We start from the raw sequence: 22,088 nt of genomic DNA, 5'->3' as shown, positions 1-22,088 counted from the left end.
AAGTTTCTAGCTATTTCATAGACCATACAGACTCTTCTGCACCTGGAACTTCTGAATTAGGAGTCCACTGATATCCCATCATGCATTACCATCAAGACAGGTCAGAAATTATGGTTTAGGCTTTTATTTCTTCTACAGCAAAGGGCTATAGAACATCAGAGATCGCAACTCAAAGGGAATTCACTCTGCTGGGAAGGGCATATACTATACCCTCTGGGGGGGGGAGATCTTGACACTTCCTGAAAAGTCAGCCGTGACTGTGTGAATATGGGGGAGGAAGGTTGGTATGGAAGGTGACATAAACACATGTAGACAAAGGAAAGGGAATGTTCAGCTGTTATACGGCTCACCACAAAACATTAGCTCTCTAGGATATTATACCATGAACAGGAAACACCACACCACATGAGCCTGCAGGACACTCAAGAGTGGAGGAGGATGTGGGGACAAGGGCAAGAAAGGTTTGACAGATGCTAGCATGGCTTCCTATAGAGAGACAGGACCCAGGTCCTTATACTAAGGAGACAGGACTCCAGGGTTTCTTTCATCTGCTAGCTCCTTCCCTCCCTCATTCAGTGTCTCCCTGTTCCTTAAACACCTGCTAAGTGAGGGTCACTGCTAGGTGTTGGAGATCCAACCATCAGCCAATGTGTGTTATTGCATGGAATTACACAATCACACAAGAAGTTGTAGGTTGACTATGAAATTTACTCAACAGTCTCCAGTGTTGAGTGGTGCCAAACCGGAAGGTTCCTGAAACTTTAGGAAGTAAAGACTAATTGAAAGAAGCGGGTAACCGAGGGCATACCTTTGAAAGTTATACCTGGTCCCCAGTCCCTTCCTTACTTTTGAAGCTTCCTGTGCTGTCCATCATGACTCCCTCTCTGCTTCATGCTCCTATTGCTATGATGTTTTTAACCAAGTACATAGGACCACTCATCCACAGACTGAACTCTGCAATCCTTCCTCCATTAATTTGCTGCTCACATGCATTTGGGCTCAATGACATGAAAATAATTAACATACAAATACTCAAGCTATGGCATTGCAAAATGAGGCACACATTGTCAGTGAAGAAACTGAGGTTTCTGTGCACAGATAAATGAGAATTGAACCGACTGCAAGTCAGGGAAGGAGCCCACAGGAGTCACTCCCTGGAGGAGACATGCAGGATGGGTGGCAGCTACTGTGTAAAAGAGGACAGGCACAGAGGGAGCATGGAGGAACCACACACGCAGAACACAAAGATGTGGAGGTCTACAAATACAGTTCTTAAACCAGTGATGCCTGCACAGGCTCCCTCATCCAACCACACCCTGTCTCTTGGTCTGAGCCCTTGGCACGCTGTCAGAATTCCAGCCACCTGTGCCTACTTCCTTCCTCATTCAATCAGCTTCAGATCCTATATAACCCCTCCAAGAAGCCTTGTCCCCTAAGCTGGGACTGTGGAAACTTCCACAGTTTCTCCCACACTTAAGGAAGAAGGTACCACCACTGTGTGTCTAACCTGTTAGGTAGCAGGTACTCAGTATATATATGTTAGCTTAACACATGTATTGGGGAGTTAGTATACACAATATATAAAAAAATTTTAAAACAAGGAGGAAAATGCAAAGATCAAATTAGAAAAAAGTAGAACATTGAAAAAAAAGTTAGCCATCACCAAGCACCTATCACATGTCAGGTGATATTCCAATAGCTTTCTATAAATTAATTCAATTAATTTTGTGCCCCAAATTATGAAGCACGACTGCATTTCATCAGTGGGCCCTGAGGCAGCAAGTGCAAGGCTTACTGCCCAGCATACTGTGTGCTGGTATTTGCCCGTGTCTGGGCAGCTCCTGGGGCCAGATACATGGGAGCATGAAAAGCACACTCTTGGGGTAACAAACTAAAATTAAGCAACCTAGATAGGAAGAAAGTTACGGAGTCTGTCAGTGGCCAGGGCTGGCAAGAGTGTTGTACCTCTGCAGCAGCAGGAGTGTCATCAAAGAGAGAGACAGTTAAGTCCCTGCAGATAGAAAGAAAAAAACCTCCATGGCTAAAACGAAGAGAGTATATCTACATGTCACCCAGAAAGGGGGACAGGACTGACGCAGAGTTTAGGAGGCAGCTTATGATAGGACAAGGCACAAATGGCACATCCATCCAGTGACTACTCAGATGTCACCTCAGGAAGGCCTTGAAGATGATGATGGATGGGTGAATGGAGGGATGGTGGATGGAGTCCTGCTTTGCTTCCTAGTTGCTGTGATAAAATGCTGACCAACAATGACTTGGAAAGAAAGGGTTTATTTGGCTTACAAGTCAGAGTCAATCATCAAGGAAATTTAGGGCAAGAACTCAAAGAGGAACCTGGAGGCAGGAGCTGAAGCAGAGACCATAGAGAAGTGCTACTTACTGGCAGGGTTCTCATGTCTTGCCTAACTAACTTTCCTATATAGCCCGAGCCCACCTTCCAAAGAGTGGTACTGCCCACAGTGGGCTGGGTCTAAATCGATGAGCACTAAAGAAAAATGCCCCACAGACATAGCTAATGGCTAATTTGATGCAGGCAATTCTTCAGTTTGGGTTCCTTCCTCTCAGATGATTCTAGGTCAGGCTGACAGCTGAAGGTAACTATGACAGGAGGTAAACAGATAATGGCCAGGGATGAAGGAGGGAAACAGGGAAGGAAGGAAGGAGGGAAGGAGAGAAGGAAGGTATATAGACAGACACATAGATGATGAAAAGTAATGAATGAGAGAAAGATAGATTGACAGATTCTAACTAGATAGAAAGAAAGGAGACGGATGATAACAGATACAATTCATGGACTACCAATCAATAGGTGATAAGCAAAAATATTATTTATTTTCATGACTCAACCAACCAACATTTGAGGAGTACTTACTTAATAACTATTACATACCTGTGTAATAAACTATATAAAATAATGAATAATAAACCTAGAGAATAGGAGTCCCTGCCTGCCTGATCTTTGAAACCCATCTCTGCGGGAGGTGAGTCCGGAACCAGTTCAGGCCGAATCCCCCCCCACAAAACACCCTTCCCTGGGAACTCCCTGGGTTAGCCCTGAATCTCGCTTCCCCCCTCCCCATATCCTGGCCCTGGATATTACAGTCCTAGTACTCTGCTGCACACACCACTCAGAGCCTGCCCTCCCCCCCCACCCAGTGTCCTACTGGGCCTGCTGCTTCACTGCTCTGGTTGAGCACTGGGCCAGAGTACAGGTCCAACAACCCCTCAACCTCTGTGGAACTTCCTGGGTCTATGCTGGACCACCCTGAGTCCCCGCCTGCCTGATCTCTGATCACCATAGCCCAGCCTCTGCATCGAACTCCTGATCCACCTATGCCCACCAGAAGAATAGAGCAGAGAGAGAGAGAGGGGGGGGGAGGGAGAAAGGGAGAAAGGGAGAAAGGGAGAAAGGGAGAAAGGGAGAAAGGGAGAAAGGGAGAAAGGGAGAAAGGGAGAAAGGGAGAAAGGGAGAAAGGGAGAGAGACTCCACCTGCACATACTGGAAGAAGCGATGGGAAGACAGTAATACAAGAAAACACCCAACAATAGAAAGACAAGCATGATACCACCAGAATCTAGGGACTCTACACCAACTAGACTTGAACACACCGAAGCAGATGAAGCAGAAGAGAATGACTTAAAAATGATAGAGGCCCGCAGATGAAGCAGAAGAGAATGACTTAAAAATGATAGAGGCCCTCAAAGATGATATGGCCCTTAAAGAAATGGAAGAAAAATCAAACAAAAAGTTAGAAGAAATAGAAGAAAAGATCAAGCAAAAAATGCAAGAAATGAACAAATTTCTTACAGAAAGTAAGGAAAGCCAAGAAAAAACAATCAAACAGAAGAAAGCAACAATTCAAACAGTTCAAGACTTGAAAGCTGAAATAGAGACAATAAGCAAAACACAAACTGAGAGAATGCTGGAAATAGAAAAACTGGGTTAATGATCAGAAACTACAGATGCAAGCATAACCAACAGAATACAAGAGATCAAAGAGAGACTCTCAGGTGCTAAAGATACACTAGAGGAAACAGATTCATCAACCAAAGAACATCTTAAATCCAACAAATCATTAACACAAAAAAATCCAGGAAATATGGGACACCGTGAAAAGGCCAAACCTAAGAATACTAGGCATAGAAGAAGGCAAAGAAGCACAGATCAAAGGTGCAGAAAACATATTCAACAAAATCACTGAACAAAACTTTCCCAATCTGGAGAAGGATATGCCCATGAAAGTACAAGCATACCAAACACCAAATAGACTGGACCAAAAAAAAAAAGACCCCTCAACACATAATAATCAAAACACTTAACATATGGAATAAAGAAAGAATATTAAGAGCAGCGATGGAAAAAGGCCAGGTAACATATAAAGGCAGACCTTTACACCTGGATTCCCCATGGGAATTCTCAAGGCCAGAAAATCCTGGATAGATGTTCTACAAGTACTAAGAGTCCATGGATGCCAGCCCAGGCTACTATACCCAGAAAAACTCTCAATCACTATAGACAGAAAAAAACAAGACATTCAATGACAAGCCAGATTTTTACAATATGCATCCACAAATCCATCCCTACAGAAAGATCGGGAAGGAAAACTCCAACCCAAAAAAGTTAACTACACTCACAAAGACATGGGCAATAGATAATCCCACTTCACCAGAACCCAAAAGAAAAACCAGGGCAAATATACTAACAATACCATTGCCAACAACAAATCTAAAACCAACAAGAACAATCAATGGTCCTTACTTTCCATCACCACTAATGGTCTTAAATCGCCTGTAAAAAGACACAGGCTAACAGAATGGATATGAAGACAGAATCCATCCTTCTGCTGCATACAAGAAACACATCTAAACTTCAAAGACAGACACTACCTCAAACTAAAGGGTTGGAAAAAGATCTTCCAATCAAATGGAACCAAGAAGCAAGCAGGTGTAGCTATCCCAATATCTAACAAGTTAGACTTCAAACCAAAATCAACAAAAAGAGATACAGAAGGTCATTTCATATTCATCACAGGATAAATCCATCAGTACAAAGTCTCAATTCTAAACATCTATGCCTCTAATACAAAGGTACCCACATTTGTGAAAGAAATGCTACTAAAACTCAAAGCTCACATAAAACTTCACACACTCATAGTGGGAGACTTCAACACCCCACTCTCACTACCAGACAGGACCACTACAGAAACTTAACAAAAAAAAAAAAAAAAAAAAAAAGAACTAACAGAAGTTATGTCCCAATTGTGTTTAACAGGCATCTATAGAACATTCCATTCAAATACAAACGAAAATACTTCTTCTTAGCTCCACATGGAAGCTTCTCTAAAACTGAACACATACTAGGCAACATAACAAACCTCAATAGATACAAAACAATAAAAATAAAAATAAAAACCTGGAATAGTCCCCTGAATTTTTCAGACCAACATGCTTTAAATTTGGAATTCAACAATAACTCAAATCGCAGAAACCCTACAAACTCAATAAGACAACAAAAGGAGATCAAGGGGATCCAAATTGGAAAGAAAGAAGTCAAACTGTCACTATTTGCAGATGATATGATAGTTTACTTAAGCAACCTGAAAAACTCTACCAGTGAACTCCTACAGCTGATAAGCACCTTCAGCAAATTTACAGGATACAAGATAAATTCAAAAAAAAAAAAAAAAAATCAGAAGCCCTTCTCAGACCACAAAGCGGCTGAGAAAGAAATCAGAGAAACATTACCCTTTACAATAGCCACAAACAACATAAAATATCTTGTGGTAATGCTTACCAAACAAGTGAAAGACCTACATAGCAAAGTCTTTAAAGAAAGAAATTAAAGAAGATACCAGAAAATGGAAAGATCCCCCATGCTCTTGGATAAGTAGATAACCATAGTAAACATGGCAATCTTTCCAAAAGCACTCTACATATTCAATGCAATCCCCATCAAAATCCCAGAACAATTCTTCATTGACCTTGGAAGGATAATACTCAACTTTATATGGAAAATCAGAAGACCCAGGATAGCCAAAACAACCCTGTACAATAAAGGAACTTCAAGAGGCATCGCCATCCCCAACTTTAAGCTTTACTACAGAGCTATAATCCTGAAAACAGCTTGGTATTGGCACAAAAACAGACACGTAGACCAATGGAATCTAATTAAAACCCCTGATATTAATCACACACCTATGAACACCTGATTTTTGACAAAACAGCTAAAAGTATACAATGGAAAGAGGAAAGTATCTTCAACAGTTGGTGCTGGCACAACTGGATGATGGTATGTAGAAGACTGCAGATAGACCCATGTCTATCACCATACACAAAACTCAAGTCCAAATGTATCAAAGATCTCAACAAAAATCCAGCCACTCTGAACCTCTCAGAAGAGAAAGTGGAAGGTACCCTTGAACAAATTGGTACAGGAGACCACTTCCTGAACAGAACACCAGTAGCACAGACATTGAGATCAACAATTAATAAATGGGACCTCCTCAAACTGAGAGGCTTCTGTAAGGCAAAGGACACAGTTGACAAGACCAAACAAGCAGCCCACAGACTGGGAAAAGATCTTCACCAACCCCACATCTGACAGAAGGATGATCTCCCAAATAAACAAAGAACTCAAGAAACTAGTCACCAAAACACCAATTAACCCTTTTAAAAAGTAGGGTACAGAACTAAATAGAAAATTCTTAATAGAGGAATCCAAAATGGCTGAAAGATACTTAAGAAAGTACTCAACAACTTTAGCCGTCAGGGAAATGCAAAAATCAAAACAACTCAGAGATACAATCTTACTCCTGCCAGAATGGCTAAAATTAGAAACACCAATGACAACTTATGCTGGAGAGGATGTGGAGAAAAAGGAACACTCCTACACTACTGGTGGGCAAACTTATACAGCCATTTTGGAGATCAGTATGACCTTTCCTCGGGAAAATTGGAATCAGTCTACCATAGGACCCGACAATCCCACTCTTAGGCATATACCCAAATGATCCACATCCATGCAACAAAGACATCTGTTCAACTGTGTTCATAGTAGCATTATTTGTAACAGCAAGAACCTGGAAGCAACCTAGATGCCCCTCACCTGAGGAATGGATAAAGAAGATGTGGCACATTTATACAATGGAATACTACTCTGCGGAAAATACAAAAACAAAAAACAATGGAATCTTGAAATTCACAGGCAAATGGATGGAACTTGAAGAAACCATCCTGAATGAGGTAACCCAGTCACAAAAAGAGGAACAAGGTATGTACTCACCCATATACGGATTTTAGACATAGAGCAAAGGATCACCAGCCTATAATTCACACCGCCAGAGAAACTAGGATAGAAGGGGGAACCTAAGAGATTCATACAAGGTCCCTCACAGAAGGGGAAAGGAGCCTGAGCATATTGGGATGGGGGGGCCAGTAAGTGGCGAGGAAGCTAGGAGAAAGAGAAGGTGAGGAGAGGAGAGCATGTAGGACTGACTAGAAAGATTGAGTCAGGGGAGGGGGGGGACGAAAGGGGGGGAGAAGATTCCATAAAAGAGGGAACCAGTATAGGTTTAGCAGAGAAAACTGACTTTAGAGAAATGCCCAGAGACCTACATAAAAGAACATTAATAGCAACTATCTCCAAATAACATTTGAGGGGAATAAGAGGGAGATATGGATTTGGAATGTTTTATAACATGCATGCATTATTTTTGTAACTTTAAAAAAAATAAAAAGGGAGGGAAAAGGAAAGAAAAAAAAGACACTTGAAAAGCTCTGTGCCACATGGAACATTCATTTGTTCACTCAACTGGAGTTACTGTTACTTTAAAAGCACAGTAAGAGATTATTTAAAGAAAAAACCAAGCAGAATTAGTGGACCAGTAGGTAAAGGTGCTTGGTGCGCTACCAAGCCTTATGACCTGAGTTCAATCCTTAGGCCTCACATTATGGAAGGAGAACCAAGTCCCTCTGCAAATTGTCTTCTGATCTCCAGGAGTATGCCATGGCACACTAGAGTACACACATGCACACACTTACAGATTAGGAAGGAAGGAAGGAAGGAAGATGCAATTAAAATAAACAAATAAACTTTTAAAACTCTAGGTCATTGATAGCTGGGAAGCCAGCATGGGACTGACTCAGACCCCCTGAATATGGGTCTCAGCCAGAAGGACTGAGCAGTCTAAGGGACCTCAGACAGTGGAGCCAGGATGTATCCCTGGTGCACAAAAGGACTTTGCGAACACATCCCCCATGGAGGGATAACTGTCTTAATTTAGAGACAGGAGAGAAGCCCTAGTCCCTACTTCACATGACCTGTCAGATCTACAGGACCCCAACTGGATGGCATTCCCCTACATATGGAATTGGGGTGGGGGGATGGGAGGGGAGGGTAGTTAGAGTGCAAGTGAGAGGGCAGATTGGATAAAAGGAAGGGAAGGAGGGAGGGAGGGCTGGAGGAGAGGGAGGGAGGGAGGGAGGGAGAGGGAACTGGGATCAACATGTAAAATAATAAATTAAATTAAAAAATGCTTTGACTCCAAAATTTAAGTTCAAGGACAAGTTACTGGGGAAAAGGATTTCTATTTTTGTTTCCACAGAAAATGAAAAGATGTGGATTCCTTCCAGACTAATGTGGTTTGATCAAGCCAGACCGCCTGAAACAGAGTATCAGGTGATCCTACATTCAAAACAGCTGGACAAAGCAGCCTTACAGACTACAGCCAGGATTTCTGCATCTTCTTCGAATCCCCCATGACAGCGCCCCTTACCAGCAGTTTGGAAAGTAGTTTGGAAAGAACGACGCCCAAATTCCCAAATATTGTCTATAAATGTTTGTTTTCATTTAAATGGACTTTGTTATATAAAATAAATTTAAAAAAAAACCTCTAGGTCATGACCTGATTAGAGAACGTGGATTTCCTCCTGGGCTTGCCAGTGGTTAGGTTGTTCCTAATTGTAGCTTGATATTTTCTATCTCAGACTGGTGCCCTTTGTGGGGTGTAGTGGCCAACTTGGACCAGGATATAGCTTCATCGTATAAAGGCCTTAAATGTATCCATTAGCATCAGCTACTTGTCACACACTGAAGGGTAAAGCATAAACCCCTTAAGCCTTCATATTACTGGGATTGAAAATTTCCCACCTCTGAACACCAAAAAGATTGGTCAAGGCTGGTTTCACAAACATAGCTGGTACTGGAGCAGCTGGGGTCCAGGTTTCACAGGGAAGTTGAGGGCCATCCCTCAAGATGCTCAGAGTCATCCTGCATCAGATGCCCTTGTACCTTTCTCAGGACAAGCCCACCACTCTGAGAAGCAATAGTGGATGGGAGAAATGGGGTTCAAGATAAGAACAAAGAGAATTGCCTAGAACAATTTTGAGGAAGTATTGAAGAAACTAGAGAAGCCAAAAGGATTATTCAGGATGCTGAGTACTGTGCTTCAAATGAGACCAACTTACAATTTTCCTTACTCTCTGCATAAGTGAGGGGCAGCCCACTCTAGAATCCTAACTTACATTATTCATTCTAAATTGTAGAATATACAACTATATTATCCCTGTGTTCCTGCTGCATTCTTCTGAGTGCTTTCTAAGAGTGAGTTCAATCTTGATAAGTTGTATTTATTTTAGTATGTGTGTGTATATGTGTGTGGGGGGGAACAAAGGGAAGGAAGGAGGGAGGAAGAGAGGGAGGGGCTACTAATGTATCTCAGGCTGGCTCTGAGCTTGTTAAGTACCCAAAGATGATCTCAGATTCTTAACCCAGCTCCCTCTACCTTCAGAGCACTACAATTACAGGGTTGCACCACCACACTTGCTGAGGCTCTGACTCAAGACTTCGTGCATGCCAGGCAAGCACGTTGAGAACTGTCCTTAAGTTGTATTTGTTTATGAAATTAATCACTTTATCAAGGTTTGTAAATGTGAGTCAGACATGTAGATCCATCCCCCAACCCCAGGCAGAGCATGTTTGTGGGTAATCAGGGTTTACAAATTGTTTCCACTGCCCCAAAGTCAGGAGGGAGTGCTTCAGAAGTTAGCTCTGGGGTCAAATTACCTGGGTCTGCCTTCCGATTCCAAACTGAGTACTTATAACCTCCATCTGTACTTTAACAGGATGGGTATATCAGATGTATCTCAGGGCTGCCATGAAGATCACAGAGCATTCTTGGTAATCCCCAAGACTCAATCTTAAGAGAGTCTCTTTACCCTACATCTCCCATCCTGACTTCTCATCTCACACTTTGTTTCACAAAGGCAAAAGGAAGGTTGCAAGGGTAAACATACCTACATTCCAGTGGGTCCACTGGCTTTCACAACCACCTACATTTCCATCTGACCACCCACAGTTGATTAGTCAATGGTGGTGGTTCCCAAAGTGGGGTTTCTGAGCCAACATTACCACCTGGAACTTGTTGGAAATGTCTATATTCTGGCTCCAGCCTATACCAGGCTCTGACCCACACTCCAGGGTGCTAAGTCTGGCTCTGCTTTTGAGAGGTTCCAAGGTCTCCCCAAACTGACACTCAGTGTGAATTGCTTTTGAATCTGTGTGTGTGTGTGTGTGTGTGTGTGTGTGTGTGTGTGTGTGTGTGTGCGCATCTCAGTTCTGATCCACAGAAAAAGGAAAGCAATAACTACACGGGAGAACGTGTGGGTTGAAATGAACATCCTAGTCGAGAAGGCTGGGATCCTTTCAAAAGATCAATGAAGAGAAAATAGCAAAAAATGCCTCTCAGTGGGGGAGGACAGGCGAGTGCGGGAATGATGTTGGGAATATTGAATCATGAAAGGCTTGGGTGACAGACAGTTGCCAAGACATGGGGGAAATGATCTGTGGAAATCAAAGAACTGAGGCATGGGAAGTGAGGGCCCATGAGTGCACAGAGCAGCTAGGCTTTGCTCTAGGGCTCAAAGGGAATGAGGGCACATGCCCAGGGATGTCCCTACAGGTGAAAACACAAGTGGGTCTGTAAAAGAACCAGACTGTGTGGCCTCTGTGGATAGTCAGGACAAAGGAGTTCTTCTGGGCATAACAGTAGAGGAGGCTCCCTAAGGAGACAGCTTCTAGGCACAACCAAAGCTTGTCTTTCTTAACAAACAGAAGGGTGGGGGAAAGAGGGGGGAGAAACAGGAGAGGGAGGGAGAGAGGGGGGAGAGAGAAAGAACTTGTTGGAAGTGCACAGGCAAGGGAGAGCCCTTTATAAAAAGCATGTTCTTATAAGTTTAAAATGTGAAGAGCAGCTCCAGATCTAGCAGAGAGGGATCTATGAGCCATCGCTCACAACCACACATATCCGTGGGGGCGGCCATCCACACTCAGCTATTAAAACTCATCGTTTGACAGGAGTGACTCACACCTGCCCCCATCCCCATTCATTGGATGGGGTGGAGCTCATTCTAACAAGCTCCCAAAGGGATACTGAGGCAGATGGTCCCTAGACCACAAAGCCATTTGTCACTACAGGAGAAGAATCAGAATAGAGATGGGCACTGAGCCACAGCATATACATCACAAGCTTCAGTAGGGAGAGGCGTGGTGTGAAACCAAAATGTGCCACCCACTGAAACCCTGATTTTGGTTTGTTCCTATAGCATAAGGAAGTCAGCAGTCAATGGGAAGCATATTATATAAGTTACTTTTCTCTAAGCATAACTTGTCAACAGAGAAGTAAGAGCCATATAAAAAATCAACACCCCATCCCAAAGCACTGCCATGAAGTACAGCCGGGAGAACTCTGACCTCTTCTGCAGGAGAAGACAGGGATCCCTGGTGCTGCAGTCCACTGGCTATAGGGCACTAAGACCTTGGGTTTTTTTCAAGGAAGGTATAGAAGGGAAACATTCAATGCCCAATGTACATGTGGTTGTAGCCCGCATCAAAGCTTCCCTCTAGCCAGAAACATGAATGGAGACATTGGTCTCAGTACACCTCTAACTCTTTTCTGGAAAGTTCCAGAACTACAGCACTTCCTGTATGGGGACTTGTCTGCGAATCTCACACTACCCCCTTTGGCAAGGATTCTGCATCCTCTTTCCTGAGTTCCTGACAGATCAGGATAATAAGCTAGTTGTAACAAAAGTGTTAAAGAATGTTTATGTCTGGGAGTACAGAAGACTTGTACGTAAATATGGCCAAGCCATTCCATGTCCTACACATGACTCTGTCTATGGAATCAGCTTCAGGCACCTATGTGACTAACAGCCAGAGGCCACCAACTTAGCAGAGGGTAGATTGTAAGTTATGAAGGATGAATTCCTTATTCTTTGTTGTGTTTCTTTACTCTAGCACCTAGCAGGGTCCTAAACAGATGCTCCAAGAATAATAATTTAATTAAAGAGTGCTCATGCCTGATGCGAAAACACATCACCCTTTCATCCTGGCACAAAGTCTGAAACATAGAAGTCACTGAGGTGACCACCAGGCATGGTGGTGCAAGCCTTTGATCCCAGCATTTGGGAGGCAGAGGCAGGTGGATCTCTGGGAGTTCGAGGCCAGCCTGGTCTACTGAGCAAGTTCTGGGATAGCCTTTAAAGCTGCAGAGAAGCCCTGTTTCGGAAAGAAAGGAAGGAAGGAAGGAAGGAAGGAAGGAAGGAAGGAAGGAAGGAAGGAAGGAAGGAAGGAAGGAAGGGGAGAAGGAGGAGGAGGACAAGGAGGAGGAGGGTGAGGAGGAAGAGAAGAAGAAAAGAAGTCGTTGTCACTGAGGCACCTGCTAAGATCTGGTCCTCTGGCCTCCATCCAAGACTCAGTACATCAGATGCTCTGGGATCTGCCTACATTTGTCACTGGTACCCAGGGGATATTACACACATGGAATATGAGACCAACAGCCTTATCCTCATGGGAGCTTGTGTGCACCAACACGAAAGGATGTAATTAAGCAAAAAAGTTTGGAACAGTCACAAACACAATAGAGGTGGGTGGCTTCTACCTCTCCATCCCAGCTGGGGCCCTTGAATATGTGAATACACATTATCTTAGGAAGGTGGGAAGAAAAGAGACCAATGAGGGGGATGGTCCAGAATAGCTGCAAACTCCCAGAGACTTCAGAAGGTCAGCCATGCTATTTTTCCATGTGATGGAGTGCTAGGACCCATTAACAGGTCATCATCACTCAAGGTAGCTCAACACAGCAAATATGGTTCCACTCCACTGCAGAAGGCAGCACAAGGGGAGACACACTTCCCGTGTGTCACACTGCTGTCTGGCAGCCAGGCAGCAAACCATCCTCCTTCAGGCTCCTCCTTACTCTCAGGGAAGCTGCAGGTCTGGCACTGGGGTGTCAGCAGCTCAGCTGCTGGGGTCATGCCCAGGCTCCTGTGCCTGTACCCTGCCCAAGAGCCTAAGAGGCTTCCCATCACCACCCTTCCTGCACTGACAGGGGATTCTGCCACTGCTGGCAGCTGTCAAGGGAGCATCAAACTCAGATGTTTATGCCAAGCCTCATTTACACAAGCTACTTCTCCCGCAAGAGATGAATGTTTAAAACAAACAGCACTTCCATATGCTAGAGCTAGTGGCACAGCACATCAGCACTGGGGATCCCCAGACGACAGAAGCACGAGTCAGGCTCAGGCAGACACCTAAATAAATCGTGTTGGGGTAAAATTCCTCTTTGTAGTAGGAGGAACCTCTAAGTGATGGCTCAGGATGCCCCAAAGATGGCAAGCTCTCCCCAAAGGAGTGTGCTCAGAATGGTCCAGACCTATACTCAGCATCATCACTGTCATGCACTTGCCTCAAGACCCAGCCAGCTGCACCACCTGCATCCCAGCATCCCTGTTCACACACACTCTCATTCCATCAGGGGCATCTGAGGGCCCTGCACATTGGGCATGGATTGCTGTGTGTCTGTTATATATTTCCTGAAGCCCCTGAGGTTTGGGGCTCTTATCCCCAAAGATGAAGATGCTGCCTTCAGGTATATATACAAAGCTGTTGGAGAAAGAAGGATGCATGAAACCAGAACACACCGCATTCCCAAAGACACAGGCCACTGAGGTCTCTGCTAAGGAGCAATCTGGCCACCGAGGAAGTCTTGGATGGGAAGCTGGAGTCACCCAGGTCACAGCTTGCTCCTTTAATTCTACTTCTGGAGACTGTAGGAGGAAGTTCACGATCTAATGTGAACAACACACAGTCTGCAGTGCTTCCCAGACAGAGAAGAAAGAAGCAGGCAAGAAGAGAGCAAGCAAATGCTGGGGTTATAACTACATTTAGGATCCACTATGGCCTGGGTGCTCCGGTTCCCTCTCCCCTGAGGGTCACAGCTAGAAACCTAATTTCCCATGTAGCAGTATCAAGAGACAGAACCTGTAGGGGCTGGTGGAGTAATGAGAGCTCTATTATCCTGAGTGGGATTAGAGACATTATAAAGGAAGCTCCAGGTCAGCCTGGGCAACAGTGTGAGTCCAAGGCAAGCTGGTATAAATATAGATACTTTATAAAGAAGTTGAATAAAGAAACATCAAGGAGTTGTGCTGCCCTATCAACCGAGTAAGAACACAGCTATAAGTCATGTTCCATCTATGAGGAAAAGCCCTCAACAGCCCTGACTCTGTTGTCCCCTCTGTCTTGGACTTCTCAGTTACTAGAACAATGAGAATTAAGTCTTCATGGTGACCCAGTCTCAGGCATTTTGTGACAGCATCCCGACTACATTGAAGCAGGACCTGATACAGAAATGAAGCCCATAACCTATGTTAGTGACATCAGAAGGACAGGCATCTCCACGATATGCTGGTATGGCAAACTTCACCTGTAAATAGGGTGGAAGAAAGGGCAGCACCCAGGTGGCCCCCTCTCTGGGCACAAGCAGAGGTTATGAGCAAGACCCATGGGGAGGAGCTGGCTCTCTGGGGATGACTCCTATGTCCTGAGATATGAGAATCCTTGAGCTGCCCTTGGGGATGCAGATCAGGTGTGGTGGCCATGGCTGTGGGTGTCTTGCAGTGTGCTATGGATGGAATCTCTTTTTCTTCCTTTTTCTGTAGTTAGCAGCATGAGGGTTGGATGCCCCCAGCCGTCTTTACATGACAGGATCTTGGCCCAGGCTGGCCATGAACTCAACCTGTAGTCCAGCAGAGTAACCTTGAACTTGCAATCCTCCTGCCTCATCTTCCCACATAGCTAGGATGACAAGCCTGAATGTAGATAGGGCCTTTATAACCCATCATAGGCTCCACTTGAGCATCTGTGGCTTGGTATTTCAACATGCAAAAGTATCCAATAATCGACATAGGCATGAGGTCATGTTTACACAGCCCTGATGTGAGGGACAAAGGCAGTATTAGCAAGCAGCTAAGACTCAAAGACAGGAGGTGGGAAGCATTATGTATTTCCCTAGGTTGAAAGAAAAATCAGACCAAGGGGCTAGAGAGGTGGCTTGGTTGGTAAAGTGCTTGCCTAACATGCATAATGTCTCATGTCCTGCCACTACCTAAGCCAGGATATAACAGTGCCTGCCTATAATCCCAACACTCAGGAGGTAGAGGTGGAAAATAGGGAGTCAAGGACATTCTAAAATACTTAGTGAGTCTGAGGGCAACCTGAGCTACACAAGATCCTGTTTTAAACAACAACGAAAGCTAGCCACAGGCAAAACCAACCCCAAGAGAAAGAAAAGTCACAAACCAACTCCATTCTCCACCAGCGCAGAGTGGGTCCCATCGCAATCACTGGCATCCTGCTCTCCAACCTGGTCATTCAAATCCAAATCTGCTTGATGGGACCCATTTCCAAAGTGTGACTCGTCCTTCTCGGAGCCAGCATCTCCGTTCTCCAAGCCGTTCTGAGCTTTCTTCAGGGGCATGATTTGCAAGCCACTGGGAGTAGTCCTATAAGACACAGTCTTAGTAGCCCTGTCTGCAGCCCCAGAGGCCTTTCCTGAAGATCCCTTCTTGGGCCTGGACAGGGGAGAGTTGATGCGCTTCCGCTTGTGGGAAGTTGATTTGCTCTTCCTGGGATCCAGAGACCTGTGGGAGGGTCTCTCCACTGGGGGGCTGCGGGTGTCTCGAAGCAGCTTAGAGGCTCCAGCTTGCTTCCCTGACTTCACCCTCTTGTCCTTGGACACATGCAGCCCATTGAACTCATCAATAAACTCCTCACAGTGCAGGAGGTGATGCTCTGGCTCCCATGTGTCCTCGGTGCTGCCATAGCCTTTCCATCGGATAAGATATTCCCATTTCCCCTTCTTGTTCTTCCTCTTGTCCACAATCCTTTCAACCTGGGGATGCAAGACAAGAGAGTGAGAAATAAGACACAACAATCCATTTTACAGAGTGCCTGAGACCACCTTATGTCCAGTTACAGATGGACAGGCAAATACTGAATAGCTGCTAACATTGGCTACAAGAGTCCCCAGCACCCAACCTAGAAAGTTTAGAGTGGAAAATGATTAACAGTAAAGCTTGCCTGATGACCGGCAGATGTGTCAAGGTCATGTACTTGAGAAGCTTTAAGATAGACAAGGATGTGAAATGTAGAGATGAAACTATGTGGAACTTTTGTCAAGAAATAGACAAACGCTAGGTGTCGAGTGACATGTAAGATTGTACCTCCCTGGTAACTTGACTTTAAACAAAAGCCTAGAGTTCAGGTTTATAAAAAACTGTCCCATGCACTCCCTCGGAACACTTGTACTTTATCTGGGTGGCTTCCCAACTTCACAAAGTCAGACTAGCCCAGCCTTTGCTACTCTGAGGCTCAGCTTGCTATTTTGAGTGAAGGTCTTTGTTCCAGTCAATCCCAAGCAGCAAGAACAATGTAATACTCCCAGGAGTACTAGGGAGAGAGCTGATTTGTTTTAGAACATGGCAGAAGGGCTGGGGTTACAGCTTAGCTGCAGAACACCTGCTTTGCAGACAGGAGGCCCTGAGTTTGATTTCCGTAGTCATACTGCTCCCACTCAAAACTAAAGCATCGCAATCATGACCATGTCCCATGCTGCCTCTGCTAGCTGTACCCCACTGGCAGCCTCCCTGTGTCTACCCTCACTCACTCCTCTGGAAATGGCACTTCAGGCTTTCTCAAGAGGTTCTTATTTTCAGGGCTGCAAAGTGGACTTTGAAAGACACATATAATGAGGATTTCTACTCATAAAAATGAGTAAAATTAATTGAGCAATAATACAAAAGGCAGCATACTAATTTACCTTTGTGACATCATTGATATTTTTATATAATAAAACTTTTGAAATCATATTTGTATGTGTGTGGGGTTGGGGTAGTGCATGTGTGGGTACATGTGGGGGCCAGCAGGGGGGTGTAGCTGGGATCACAGATGGCAAAGGGCAATCTGAACTGGGTGTTAAGAACCAAACTTGAGTCCTCTACAAGAGCAGAACATGCTCTTCAACGCTGAGCCATCTCTTTTGTCCCTGTAAAATAAATCTAATATATAGCTTTCGTTAACATACAGTAAGCATGTCTGAGATGATGAATACTGAATATGGAATGTTGGCCTGAGGACCCGTCCGTCACATTTTCTTCTGACATCCCAATAAAGTAAGCATCCTCTCAGTCTCCACTTTAAAGTGAGGGTACTAGGGCACAGAGATGTAAGTCACTTAAGTCCTGGAACTGCTAAAGGAACAGGTTGGAACAACTCTCACCCCAAATATTGTCTCTCAATCCCTATACAAGGCTGGCCCTTCTTGGGGGCAAGAATCTCTCAGATTGGACAAAATGGATTTGCATCAACCAAGCTGGGTTCTCCTAGATGCAGCCTCCATGGCTGCCACACAGGAGTGCAACATGGAGGCAGAGAGATGAGTACAGCACTTGTTGAAAGACTACACGTGCCTGGCATACTGCTGTGGGAAGCATTGCTATTGTCCCACCCGGCAGGTGAAGAGACTGGGCATTCTGGTTAGGGCTTCTATTCCTATGATAAAACATCTCATCCTAAAGCTACTTGGGAAAGAAATGGTTTGTTTCCAATTACATCTCAGGTCACATTCCATCACTGAGGGACCTCAGGACAGGAACTCAAGATAGGCACTGAAGCAGAGGCCATGGAGGAATGCTACTTACTGGCAGCAATTTTGCTCTCCTTGGCTCCCCCAGCCTGCTTTCCTATACAACCCCAACCTATCTGCCCAGAGCTGGCACCACCCACAGTTGGCTGGGCCCTGCAACCTTAACTATTAATCAACCACATGCCCTACAGATTTGCCTATATTCCAGTCTTAAAGGAGCATTTTCTAAATCCAGATACCTTCTTCCTATATATGTCTAGGTTTGTGTCAAATTGACAAAAACCAACCAGGACATGGTACATCAGGCAACTTGCCTAGGAGCATAAGCCAGGCTACAGTAGATGTGACTTTGAACCTGCTTCCCATGTCTAAGCCAAGTGCTACTATCTAGAAACACACTCCCTTATATTACATAGATAACACATTCAGGGTAATGCCGGGTCTGTGCTAACAGCTGACGTATCCAAGTGAAGGGACATTTTTATTAAATAATTTTAACATTTATTTATTTATTTATTTATTTATTTATTTATTTATTCTGTGACATAAGCCAAGGGTACTTTAAGAGTTCACTTAATACCCTTTCAAACTTGTTATCCATTTGAATCTGGTTTTGTCAGTGGTGGCTGGTCAAAGTGCAAGGGATGAATGTCTATAGAGTGCTCAGCTTAAATGAGACATCCAGATCACACTTCCTCCCCCTAATGCTCAAGTGCCATCATGGGAGAGGGGGCAGGAGTTAAGAGCCAGAGGTTGGAGGAGAACTTGAGAGAAACAGTGTTCTCTGGACACAATGGGACCACTGTGGTTGTGAACACACAGCAGCTGTGGCAAAATCAAACCAGTCAATATTCCAGCATGGAGAGAGAAGGGAGCCACAAGCCTCCCCCTAGCTGAGGAGCTGTTGACAGTTGAAGGTTCCTGGGGAAGGGAGTTGGTTTTCTGTAAGTCTGTGACCCCTAGTAGGTTGACCAAGCTCCAGTGGAAGGCCCACACCTGTTTGCACATGGGCAACAGAAACTGGACTCAATAAGTTCTAAGACAGAGAGCGAGAAAGCACAAAGTTGGGAAGGAAGGAGGGTGGATCTTGGAAGACTTAGGGTGGTGGGAAGAAGCAGGGGGGGTTCAAAATATATTTTATAGTTGTATGAAATTCTCAAGATTTAATAAAAGTATATATCTTTTTAAAAATGTGCTTGTGCATGCCTTTAGTCCCAGCACTTGCGAGCTTTAGCTACACAGATTTCTGTGAAGTTGGGGATAGCTTGGTCTATCTATATAAAGAACTCTGCCCCATAATCCACAAGTACTCAATTTCTATGAAAAAATTAAAACACTGCATTCAAACATATTTCTCTGTTTGTTGTTGTTTCTTTTTGTGCTACTGGAGACTGGGCCAAGGACCCAGGACCTTGTGAATATAAGTGTTCACTCATGCAGCAATGCCCCTACTCTTCAACCATACATTTCAGTGTCCACATTTACAGGATGAAATTCTCATTCACTGGCATTGAGCTACAAGTAAAAGCTGTATTCCTGAAACTTACAGAAGACAATACAGGAGGGGAGGTGCGTGCAGTGAGAGTGATGGTGGTTGTAAAGGAATAGATATAAGGGGCCCCTTAAATGACTGCATGTTTACAGGTTGAAGTTCTGTGAACTGTGATCATCTCCCTGAGGGTTAACATGTAACAGAAGCTATGGGAAATAACGATGTGGCTTTCCCTGCTCTGCCTTAATAAATATGGATCTAGCTAGGTCTCACCTCCACTTCATAATACTGCCTATTGGACAATTTTAACTGATTCCTTAATTGATTCATCTCTACTTAAATTCACCTCTTTCTATTACAACTTCTTCCTTACAAGACTCTGTTTTAGAAGCACTGCATAAATCATACAAACTCAATAACAGTTTTTTTTTTTTTTAAATAAAACTAGGACCGATTCACCCTGGCCCCCACCTACACAGTCACAGGTGCTGCTGGTCACTTATAATTAACACTTCAGAAAGCTCTGAGGGTTTCTGAAAGAGCCTGCTGCTTTGTTTTCTTTGAGGACATTGTGGGGAGAAACTTTGTGCAGGTGACAAAATAAGAAAAGGGAATAAGCAGCCTGGCAGTATCTGGAATGGTAATATGCCCAAGGACACCAGGCTGGACTGTCACCAGCAAATACACAGCACTTGGGAGTTAAAGGGTGTTAAAGAGAATGAAGGTCTCTGCTCTAGAAAGCATAGGTCTGGCTCCTACAGTGAAGAGATTCCCCCCCCCAGATAAAGCAGAAGACAATGTTACACAGTGGGTGGATGTTCAGGTGGGCTGGTGGATCATGATGGACAATGGATAGATAGATAAACAGATAGATGCAAGAGTGGATGGAGAAAATGGAACATGGATGGATGGATGGATGGATACATGGAAGGATAAGTGATGGATGAAAAGACGGCTGATAGGTGAAAGAATGGGTAGAAGGTTGAGCTCATGAAGTCATAAGCAGATGGTCACATTAAAATGATGTTAGTATGATAATAAGAACAAAGGCTTCAGAAACAAAACCATCTTGATTAAATCTCCTATTAAACACTATCACATATTCTTAAGCACATTTCTAAATGTCTTTGGGCCTATGGAGACTCATATACCAAAGAGCAAGGAGGAAGTAACTGGCCCATTTCACTGGGTGATTGTGGGTAATATACAAATAGGAGTTTTCACATTCCACAATAAAAGTATAGCCTCCTATGACCATAACACTTGCTGGTGTCTATGACCAGAATGTTTTTCTATCTAGCACAAAATGACCTCAAGGGACATCTCCTCCCCTAAAAGAAGTAAGTGCTTACCTACTTGGATAAATCCTTCCAAGTACAGAAGATAGCTCCACACACTAGTGCTGCCCCACAATCCAGGAGTTGTCAAGAAGCATGCAAAGTCTAGAGGGCTGGGATGCTACACTGGAAGGGGAACTAGTTCTGTTCTCTTCAAGTTACTGAAGGTTTCAATAGACCACTGCTCCCACCCCAGTCCCACCCACAAAGCCACTGGATATGTAAACTAACTCAATATCAACTATAAATAGGATTCATGGCATCACTCTTGGTGGCCTGCTGTTTATAGGGAAAAATACTGCCACCCTCTATCTCTATCTCTATGACTGGAAACTTGCCCAATCATTCTGGACCTCAGTTACTGAAACAGACTTAACAATATAAGAACCAACATCACTGTGAGGAGGGATGGAAGGATTGAGTGTGTTCAGAAGCCCACAGGCCCTGGAGATGAACACGGACTGCTCTCCTATGCACGAAGCCAGAAGACAGCAAGGCTTTACATGGCTTCATCTGGTATTTAAAACAAACCAGAAAGGCACTTTTCAACAATTGCTCTTTCTGAAAGAGCAAAACGCCTCCAGGGAACTTGGAGGAACGATGACCCCAAGCATCTCACTGCACTTTGGTCACTGTCATCTCTGGTGACTCACTCTCCTTCCTTAGGTGCCTGTGCTGGTTCCTCTTCTGTGAAGACTCTCAAACTCACCTTGATGCTTCTTACTTGGCTGGCTGACAATCAAGCCACCTGGACTTGACCTTGCCTGTGACTACAACATTTTCTACCTGAGGCATCTTACTTTTTCTGGAACCCCTGCCTTCCACCTCTGTCCTGTCTCCCAACTCCTCACACATTCTGACAGCAGAGACATGACCCTGGTCTGGGTAAGTCCATTTCCTGACACATCACCTACCTGTACAGATCACCAGCATTATCTAGAGCTCATTTCTTGCAAATGGAAGAATTGTCAATGCAACCTCCTTGTGCTTATATGCACACACAAACCCGGGAATGGTATTAGACGAGTTGGCATGCCCACATCCCACAAGCTTCTTTTTTCCAGAGATGAGCAATATGAGATGCTGAACTATTCCTTAGGGCTCAACTAAATTGTTAATTAACATTTACACTCTCTGATCCCAGATAACTTGAGACGATGCTACTGCAGGTGGGGCAGGGAGGTCCTGATGCAATCATTACCTGTGTCACAATGACCCAAGGATGACTGTCCCATTAGGAATAATAATGATGTC

The 22,088-nt window shown here is 44.3% G+C and overlaps 1 protein-coding gene across 1 annotated transcript in view; it reads right to left on the bottom strand.

The window, feature by feature from the left end:
- The window catches only part of Cdyl2 (chromodomain Y like 2), a 184,017-nt gene that overhangs the window by 41,543 nt on the left and 120,386 nt on the right, over window positions 1-22,088 (bottom strand). The window contains exon 2 of the mRNA XM_051201521.1: window positions 15,662-16,253. Within this exon, the coding sequence (XP_051057478.1) occupies window positions 15,662-16,253 (592 nt within the window). The remainder of the gene's footprint in view (window positions 1-15,661; window positions 16,254-22,088) is intronic.

This window comes from Phodopus roborovskii, unplaced genomic scaffold (assembly GCF_943737965.1).
Source record: "Phodopus roborovskii unplaced genomic scaffold, PHOROB, whole genome shotgun sequence".
NCBI lineage: Eukaryota > Metazoa > Chordata > Mammalia > Rodentia > Cricetidae > Phodopus > Phodopus roborovskii.
This window is presented reverse-complemented; position numbering and strand designations above follow the sequence as displayed.